At 43.4% G+C, this 10,498-nt stretch overlaps 1 protein-coding gene across 1 annotated transcript; it reads right to left on the reverse strand.

Annotated features, from left to right (window-relative positions):
• Window positions 1-6,501: 6,501 nt before the first annotated feature.
• LOC122765212 (butyrophilin subfamily 3 member A2-like) lies at window positions 6,502-10,057 on the reverse strand. The gene is given in 4 exon segments (XM_044019356.1): window positions 6,502-6,577; window positions 6,869-6,924; window positions 8,793-9,955; window positions 10,003-10,057. Coding segments are annotated over 4 exon segments (1,350 nt in total).
• Window positions 10,058-10,498: the final 441 nt, after the last annotated feature.

Genomic DNA, 10,498 nt, shown 5'->3' on the forward strand with positions numbered 1-10,498 from the left:
TGTCAATATGGTAACTTTAGAGAACCCTAGCGACTTTTTTTAAGATGTATCTATTTATTTTTTCTAGCAACAAATTTGGTGACTTTCTGGCATAACTCTACCACTTACTGAGAAGGTATTTGCCAGCTCTGCTGCACGAGTGACCTTCACCTAGATGTAGCTGCAAAGTTAGGGACAGTGAATGTGAGCACAAGAGAGAGGTGGTACTATGACATTATTGTTTTTGTAGCGTTTGCAGTGTTTTGAGATTTCAAAAAAAAAACATTTCAGGGCTCACAAATTCAAATGTGTGAAAGATAAACAAGGCTATGCGTCATAAATGGATGTGATAAATCTGACAAATGCATTTTTTTGTTTGTTTAATAGGCAAGCGGCCTGTGAATTATGTCTGTAAAAAAAAATACACAAATGTCTAGCTCAGCTTATGGATATAAGGCTTGGTATCTTTACTGTATACAGTGGATATAAAAAGTATACACATCCCTGTTCAAATGCCAGGTTTTCATGATGTAAAAAAATGACAGCAAGACAAATAATTTCACAACTTTTTACACCTTTAAAGGAGACATAGATAGGAAGTTCCAATTAACGCTGCGTTTGTGTGTGTATCTGCATCATTACCTTGTTTATGATACCCTAAAGTTTCAGAACAAACAGTTCAGCCACTGCTGAGAAAATAGGGTTTTATTGTTTTCCTGGGCTCTGCAAAGCAGATCGGCACTTCCGTATGTTGATGTTTTCATCAGTATACCTCCCAGATCAACCTGGCTGGGCCATTCCAAAGCCTCAATCATATTCCGGTGAAGCCATTCTTTTGTTGATTTAGATGTGTGCTTTGGGTCATTGATGTGCTGAAAGATGAAGTTCCTCTTCATCTTCAGCTTTGTAACAAAAGGCCAAAGGTTTTGTGCCAACACTGACTGGTATTTGGAACTGTTCATAATTCCCTCCACCCTGACTAAAGCCCCAGTTCCAGCTGAAGAAAAACAGCCCCAAAGCGTGATGCTGCCACCACCATGCTTCACTGTAGGTATGGTGTTCTTTTGGTGATGAGCAGTGTTGTTTTTAATATACCTTTTGGAATTATGTGCAAAAAGTTCAGCCTTGGTTTCATCAGACCATAACACATTTTCCCACATGCGTTTGGGAGATTTCAGATGTCTTTTTGCAAAATTAAGCCGGGCTTGGATGTTTTTCTTTGTAAGATAAGGTTTCCAACTTGCCACCCTACCCCATAGCCCAGACATATGAAGAAGACGGGAGATTGTTGTCACATGTACTACACAGCCAATACTTGCCAGAAATTCCTGCAGCTCCTTCAGTGTTGCTGTCGGCCTCTAGGAGGAAAAAGTTGTGAAATTATTTATCTTGATGTCATTTTTTTACATGACAAAAACCTGGCAACCTGTTACATGAATATATTTAAAATTTTCTGAAATGAAAGATCCTCTCAAGTAAACATTCCCGAACACAGTTGGAGGTAAATGGGCCAATGAGTTTAGGAGTGAATTTTTTTTTACTTAGTGTTGTTGTATGACATATACACAGAAACACACACACACACACACGCACAAGCCAGCACAGTCACCCAACACTGTAGATAACAGTCTAGCTCCACTTGCTTGATAACAAACTCAAACACAGACAGCGAGGGGCAGGACTTGAGCCATGTGCAGAGTCTGCAGTATTAATGTAACACTTTCCTCCAGCTTTTTTCTTCATTCTGCTTCTGTGGCTCCACTCTGCATTTCAGTGTGTTAGATTTACCATATCATAGTGAAACGACCTCTGGGACTTTGCTCCAGATATCTAGACTTGGACTATAGTTCATCGGCTTCTTTTATTTATTCACATTACAACAGAGAGGAACATTTTTCCTATGAAGGGCAATTTCAGTTTTTATAACATCCTCTGTGGGCCATACAGTTCTTCAGCTTGTAATATAGACTATATTTTGAGTTTGTCTTTGTCCTCATTTGAAGTATCAAGTTTTGGCCAGCGCTATGTAACCATATTTGGAAGTGGGGACTGAAGAGCTAATCCTCTGCCGAGTCCACCTACACCTGCAACATCACTCTGAATGGATGATACTAGCTGGCAATCAAGTGCCCACACCCTAACACACAATCATATTTTATTTGAGGCTCCTTTCAAGACACCCAAGGAGTTTTAACAGAGTAAAATAGGTAATGCAAATTGTTTATTTCAGTACTTCCCAGAATTTTTATCAGATGACCTCCTTTTTTTTAGATGACAAACTTTACTGCATTTTCTGGAACACCTAATAGTATTTAGATAGATAAATCAGTGTGTTAGCCCAGCTAGCTCGTCCGGCTAACACAGCTGTCAAATACAACACCACCGTTGTCAACTTCGGTCTTTACAACATCCGCTCACTAATGAGCAAAGGTCTTCTCATCAGGGATCTCCTCAATGACCGTAAGTTCGACTCTTTATGCCTGACAGAAACGTGGCAGCAGCCAAATGACTTTCCCCTCAACAAGGCAACTCCACCGGGGTTTGTTTACATCTGTCAACCCTGTGGCTCCGGCAGAGGTGGAGGTCTCGCAATGATCTACCGTTGGACGATCTGGTCAGTCTCTACTCCTGTTTTTTCCTCATTTGAGGTTGTTGCATCTCTTCTGCCTGGACCCACTCCCACCTAGTTGCCACTGTCTATCGCCCCCCCCTAAACCCAATAAGTACTTTCTGAATGACTTTGCTGCTTTTATGAACCACCTTTCCACACTATCTACAAATATCATACTGCTAGGAGAGTTCAACATTCACATGGACAACACTAGCAATAATCTCACCAGAGAGTTTACATCCTTTTTGGACAGTTTTGGACTACAGCAATTTCCCCACCCACTGTAAAGGATATATCATCTGCTGTTCTGGTGTCACCCCTATCAACTGCAATGCCAAAGATCTCCCAATTTAAGACCACAAGCTCATTTCCTTCAATGCAAATATCACTATCTCCAAAACATCCCTCCCCCATGTTATCTAATTCTGTAATATCAAGGACATTGACTTGGACATCTTTAACACTGCTATCAATAACCTCCCCAGCACTGCCTCATGGTTCACTCCTTCTCTCCATCAACTCAAATCCCAAGGTCGCCAACTGGAACATCTCTACAAAAAAACTGGACTCACTGTTCATAAAGAAATGTACCATAACCACACACTTCACTACAAGGACTGTCTATCACAAGTAACTCCACAACATTCTGCAATCCACTTATGTCATTCTTCACATCCAAAATTAAGTTAATCCATCAACAACTCATCCCCTCACCTGGTTTAAATCCTACCTCTCCAGTCACACTCATTTTATTCAGTTAAAATCATTAACATCTGATCCAGTTCCCGTCATCACTGGTGTGCCCCAAGGTTCTATACTGGGGCCCCTGCTTTTTATCATTTACCTTCTCCCCCTTGGCCAGATCTTCCATAAACACCACATTAACTTACACTGCTATGCGGATGACACCCAGCTCTACCTGTCCACCAAACCCAAATCCACTCTCCCACCTTGCTCCCTCACAAACTGTCTCCTTGAAATAAAGTCCTGGTTCACCTCAAACTTCCTCAAATTAAACAGTAATAGAACAGAATTACTTCTAATTGGCACTAAATCAACTCTATCCAAACTCCACAGTCTTTCCATATCCTTTGATAACTCTTCCATATTTACCTCCCCTCAGGTAAAGAGTCTGGGTGTCATCCTCGACAGCACCCTCTCTATCACATCCCATGTCAATAATGTTCCCCGGTCCGCCTACTTCCACCACTGCAACATCAACTGTCTCCACCCCTCTCTCACTCCTCAAACCACTGCCATCCTGGTCCACAGTCTTGTCACTTCTCGTCTGGATTATTGCAACTCACTTCTGTATGGTCTCCCTCAGAAAACCCTCCACAAACTGCAACTGGTTCAGAACTGGCTCTTTTTGGATCACTTTAACAGTGGCCTTGTCGTGCAAGTCAACAATTGATGTGAGACTGAAAAACTGATTGTCAAAGTCTTTGTCTTGGTATAGTATTCCAATTTCCCCATACAGTTGGAAAGTTCTTGTAACTATGGAAACAAGATCTTCCACTTGATCAGGAATTCCTGTTGAAAGTGTCAACTTTTGAATGTTGTGTTCATCTAAAATGACTCTTAACTGAATTGTTGCCATTGTTGTTTGGGATGTGTTTCAGAGACAGAGAAAGAAAATAAATTGAAACAGGTTATTAATAGTTGATGAGCTTACTTACATAGGTTTGCTTCAAGTTTCTTCCACCAAAAAAATGAATGGAAATTTTGTTTGAATAGAGGAAGATGAGGAAAGAAAGGGAGGAGAGTAGAATATAGAGAAGAGGTGAAAGGAGAAAAGAGAGGATTGAGGAAAGGGGGGAGAAGAGAGATGCTTTCTTTGTAATGAAAGCAAGCTTAAATCATAACATTCTCATCATAATAAAACAGGATGCCTGGTCATATAGTTGATGGTGTGGGCAGCCCTTAAAACTCAGTGTTTTTTTGTTAAGTAACTGTTTTTTTTTTTCAGTAACTGTACTTGAACACACATTTGATATGATAACAGAAATAATCAACTCATTACACTTACTCTGATGTGCAAATGAAGTGTTTAAGGGACACCATACAACCATTTGCTGAATTATATGCAGCCAATGGGTATGTTTCTTTCAATTCAGAATGTCTAAGGATTTCTGTCTCTCCTGTTGGCTCTACTTTGAAGCTCCTCAGGTGTTCGCAGTACCAGCCTCTAAGCAACTTCAGCACAAAGACAGGAGTTTCATGCAAGATGATCATTTGCTGGATTTCATTTCTCCAAAGTCAGGCAGGCCTCCTGTTGATCCAAAGGGCAACATCATTCCAACATTATAGTCTGTGCCTGAAACGGTTGCTTTATTTGTCATGTTCACAAACTCTTCCCCAGGGAACTTCCTTGCAAAGGAGTCCTTAATGCTGTCTTTTAGAACATCGACTGCCACTTGAGTCTTCTGGGACACTTACAGCACTGGCCTTTGATTGTTGCAATTATGGGTATGATACGCAATCATCGATTGGTATTTTCTTGCCATTGTCATGAGTATGTTTCTAAAACACCCAGTCTGCCTCAAAATCTTTTTAAAGAACCGGTGTTTGGGATCTGGAAAAGTACAAGTGGCCCATAAACAGTTGTAAGCAAAGGGTAGTGCTCAAGAAAGTGGTGTTTTGGTCTTACTTTCTCCTCTGGGAACAGATCCAAATATCTGTAACAGTGCTCTAAAATCTTACTCTGCATGTGTCCTATTGTCTCATCTGTGTGGAGGGGAGCCAGGACAAGCTCAACAACTTATTTCAGCATCATCAAAACCTCCCAAGCAGGCTCATCTTCTGGGAATTTGTCACCTATCTGAAAAGTTATCAATGACATTTAAATTTTTTTTGGTGAACTCCAAGAGAGGGGAAGAGGGGGAAAGGGTGGGGGTAGAGAAAGGTGACATGGATGGGGTTTGTGGGGGGGAGGAAGGTGAATTGGTTGGTAAGGTGGGAGCTCTTCCTTTTGGCGCTGATTTCCGACATGGCTAAAGCGCTCTCCAGACAGGGGTTGAGGCTCTCTTTCAGGAGGTTTTGTTTTGGCGTCTGCATGTTTTGCTTCATCCTGTCTCATGTCCTTGGCAGAGGGAACAGATGGTTGACGCAGGAGATAAAATAGGTTTGACATAAAGATTTGTATTCTGATCCTGTTAAGGCACAGTCCATCTGCTTTAAAACGGTGTCTGCAATCCCAAAAGAAGTTGTCAATAAATGTAACTGAACGGATGACACATGCTGTCGAAAGCCATGTGTTAAGACTTAAAAGTCTTGAGAATTTCTGGACTCCTTTTCCAACTGGTGGCAGAGGCCCACTGATGGAAACTTCATTGTTCAGATAGCTGACTGTGTTTAAGAGATCAATAAATTCTTGCTTCAGTATTTCAGACTGCTCTTTCACAACGTCATTTGACCCTATGTGCAATATGAGGTGTTTCACCATTGGGTGCTTAGTCACAATGTCCTGTTCTCCAGTCGTACAGATTGTTGTTTAGGAGGTTTGTTGTTATTCCTCCCTTTAACTGCTGTCCAGGGATCTGTGCCTCTTGGAGCAGGGGTTGAAGAGGCGCTATACCGGGGTGGTAAAGCAGGCCAGCCAGTCGTATCACAAATCTCACTGTGCTGGGGTCTGCCTGTTAATCGCCCTCGCATTTCCCAGGGAGGTGATTTACTCTTCGGCTTAGCACCAAGACGGTTAATGCGATAACTTATAGATTTATTGCCCTGTGCACAGTCCTCCTGTTTTTTCATAGTACTAACTAGCTGTGTGTTAGCATTATCTTGTCCACTGTTTTGAGTCCATGGTAAAGTTGTAACGTTTTCTACATTGTCCATTCATTTCCACATTCACTTCTAATGTGTGCATTTTAGTCTCTAGTAATGCAATCTTCTGTAGCAGTTTGTGGTAGTCATCTGCAGAGAAGGGAGGCATCTTGCTGGTAGTTAGTTTTTAGCTTTAGAGCCTTAGCCTTTAGCCTTAGAAGGCTAATGCAGGGAGGACACACGGGTTGTGTAGGAGTAACACGACAGAGTTAAGCGTCACTCATGTAGTCAAGTGTGTGAAACACCCGCTGGCGTCAGTGTTTGCTAAAGTTAGCCGGCTGGGTTTAAAGTTTGGAGCAAGCTAACTGTGTGTTAGCCGTGTGGCTAGCAGCTGAGTGACGCCGAGAGTTCAGTTGCTTCCCCCCCAGGGGAGGGAGAGGGGGTTTTGAGGAGCAGCGGCGGCAGTAGCCGGGCTGCTGGAGGCGGCGGATGTTTATCTCGGGGTTAACTCACCGGAGCGTCGGTCCGATACAGTTGGTGTCTGTGCTCGCTATCTCCTGGAGGATGCGCTTGTGTCAGAAGCAAGGACAATCTGCATAGAGACAGGGTATGGAGTGGACTCGACTGAAAGGCCCATGTATTAGTCTGCTGTGCTTCAACAGGTCTGATCTTTTTGATGTTGTGAAGTTACACAACTTGCATTTCCAGTAAATTTTTCCATAACTGGGGCTTTGATTAAGGTAAATAAACCTCTAAGGTCGAAGTGATTTATTTTATTTAGAAAACATATCAAAGTCAATGTACAGGATACAGCAAGGGGATAGGTGGGTCTCACATATACAGGTGAAACGCTCTCACATATACAAGTGAAACGCTTTCAACCTCCATTCATATTAACAATTACTGTCACCACAATGGAAATGAGTGACCTTGAGGAGAAGGCGAAATTAACAATACAGGAATACAGAGAGAGGTTGTACTAAATGTGTGAGCTGCACCTGTACATCACAGATCATCTTTGTTTTCACTTTGGTGAACATGTTATTAGTTCAGAGCAGCCACAATGCTCACTATGTCAATGTTTCATCTATTTTTCTCTGTGTCACACACTTCACAACAAAACAGATCAAAACAATAATCTTTTATACGACAGTTTCAATGTCTATATCCGTTAAACATGTGACAAACTTTCTGTTCATGTTTCAAAAATAAAAGAACTGCATAGTTTCTGCCCACCTGGGGGTTGTTTTTAAATTTGCACTAGAAAAAAAAAATACCTTCACTTATGAAAAAATATTGGAAGTACTATCATTTGGGGCAAGGAAGCCAAAAGCTGACATAAATCAGAACTCTATAGAGACAGAGGAAAGCACACTGTTGACAACACTGACATGTACAAAGTGAGACAAGCAGAGCAAGTACAAATGAGCAACTTAGTAAAAAAGTAAAAAAAAAGAAATAGTGCTTGCTGGTTGTGATGGAGCGGCCCCGTCACTGAGTGAGGGCAGTTTGCGCGCACATACACACGCCACACACATACACGCTACACACATACGCAACATGCCAAACAATTCCCCGTCCCATTCCGCCTCTCTGCATCCGACACAAACGCAACCATAATCTATTCCCCACAGTTAGTTCCATAGCGAGGGTGCACACTCACCAGAGACGCTGATGTTTCCCCCCGCTGCTCTCTGCCAAACAGGGGCGTAGCTATCGGGGTGGGTAAATAGGTCTCTTGGTGGGAAAGTGACCACCTGACTGAGGTGGCTAATTAGAGAGTACTATTTTGTGCAACGCCCAGTGGGAGGGGCATAACAGTTATAAGGCTTATAAGGCAACCATTTTGAGCCTGTTCAGGTGGGAGAGAGTTGATGACATGTGGTACAGTGTGGGTCAAACAATGAAAGAATATTACTGTTTTTTTTTGTTATTTGCTGGAGTCAGACGGTGCAGGAGTTAAAGAGGAACTCTGTTCAGCACCAAAAACTCTGTAAATAGTTTTAGGTTGATTTTGTTTGTTGGTTTGTTTGGTTCTCATCTATTTTTTTTCTTTTGTTACTTTGGAAATATTTTTGTTTTTCGTCATTTGTTCTTTGGGGGCACGGTGAGAATAAACTTGTTTTGAATGTAATAACTCGACTAAGCCATATAATTCCGGAGGGTGTCACCAAGGACCCCGTCACATATGGTGTCAGAAGTGGGATTTTTTTCTCCTTTTGGCCCCGGGGTCAGAAGCTGAACCTGAGCTGTCACTGGACAAGAGCCTCTCCTCCTCGGTCTCCTTCTCTGTCTCCTTCTCTGTCTCCTCCTCTGTCTTCTCCTCTTTCTCCTTCTCTGTCTTCTCCTCTGTCTCCTTCTCTCTCTCTGTCTCCTCCTCTGTCTACTCCTCTGTCTCCTTCTCTGTCTCCTCCTCTGTCTCCTCCTCTGTCTTCACTGTTCCATTCCTCATGTTCTTGGTGTCAGTGCTTCCGTTTCCAATGTTTTGATCTGAGTTCATGTGCCCCATCTCCATCTCGTTCACCTTCACTGAATCATCCCTGTTCTCTCGTTGGTTACCGTTTTGGCGTTGACTTCTGAGTTTTTTGATCATCAGATACAGAACTAGATTTAACACACCTATGACAAATCCGGCAACGCCTACGAGAACAACTGTGCTGTGGGAGCACTTTTTCTCAAAGAGTTTCTCTGACACAATGATGTTAGTGTCAATACTGTGGTAAATGTCCTCCTGTTTGACCACGCAGCGGAAGCAGTTGGTCTTCGTCTCCGTCACAGTGATGAGGAGCGTGGTGTCGTAACGGCCTCGTGTCTCAGAGACCAGTGGCTCCTCTGAATTAAGAGAGGTTCCTTCACACGTCTGCCACTCTACACTCGGCTTTGATGAAGAACCTCTGACCACACACTGGAGCTCCACGCCGGCCTCTGACACAACAACAATCTTGAGGACTGGCGCCTGAACGGCTCCTTTTTCAAGTCCAATTCTGTTTCTGAGGACCCGTTCGACGATGAGCTCCATCGCGAATATTTGCCTTCCAGAACTCAAACCTGGAAGGTCACAGGTGTAAATCCCAGTGTCTTCAATCCTCGTGTCTCTGAGGATCATGGATGCATTTCCGTTCTTCAGCTGGTCGTATAAAAGTGACACTCATCCTCTGTACTGCTCATCCTGACAGCACCAGCCGTCCTCAGTGTGATGTCCAAGCTCATAGAGGAACAAGTCTTTACCATTTATGTTCTTCCAACTTATCAGTGAGTCTTTGAGACTTTGATTGTCTACAGAAGAACAGTGAAGGACGACGTCTTCCCCCTCCTTGATGTACGTTCTGGAGACACAGACGATGAGCTCCACTGTGGACCTTTGGTAGCCAGAACTCAAATGTGGAAGTATGCAGGTGTAAGTCCCCGTGTCTTCAATCCGTGTGTTGTTGAGGATCAAGGATGCATTTCCGTTCTTCAGCCCGTCGTAGAAAAGCGATGCTCGCCCCATGTACTGCTCATCTTGACCGTGCAGCCCGTTCCCATAGTGCCAGCCTCTGTCATAGAGGAACACTTCTTTATTTTGGTTCTTCCAGTCTACCACCGTGTTCTCAAGGCTTTCTACAGAAGAACAGTGAAGGACGGCATCTTCCCCCTCTGTGACGTACGTTCTGGCGACACCTTTAGTCTCGTCCTGTTGTGTTGCTCCAAAAGCGTTTTCATCGTTCCGTCCACCGCGGTGAAATCAGTTTCTCATTCCGCTTTCCAAGGGCGCTAGTTAAGTCGTTGATAGCATGCTCTCAATATTAGCATGTGCCTCCGATGCACGAGCACACATGCGCGAGCACAGAGTCTGCGCGTGTCCCTGGTGCTGACTCTGATGCACTCCTTCTCTGAGTGGACTCTACTGACTGTCCTTAAAGTCAAAGTTTAAAGTGAAAAAACTTAAACAGGAGTGATGATACCAAATCCCCGTGGCACACACCATGTTCCGCACCTGCAGCACCAGCACGAGCAGCAGCACAGCGTCATAATAAAAAACGAGGCCTAAGAGCTTCCCTGCCTCAGGCTGCAGCTACGGTTGCAACGCCCGACACAGTGACCGCTAGTAGTCCAAGGCTTGGGCTACCAATACCGACACCCCGGTGTAGACACGTTGATTTG

The sequence above is a fragment of the Solea senegalensis genome, linkage group LG2 (genome assembly GCF_019176455.1).
Source record: "Solea senegalensis isolate Sse05_10M linkage group LG2, IFAPA_SoseM_1, whole genome shotgun sequence".
Classification (NCBI taxonomy): domain Eukaryota; kingdom Metazoa; phylum Chordata; class Actinopteri; order Pleuronectiformes; family Soleidae; genus Solea; species Solea senegalensis.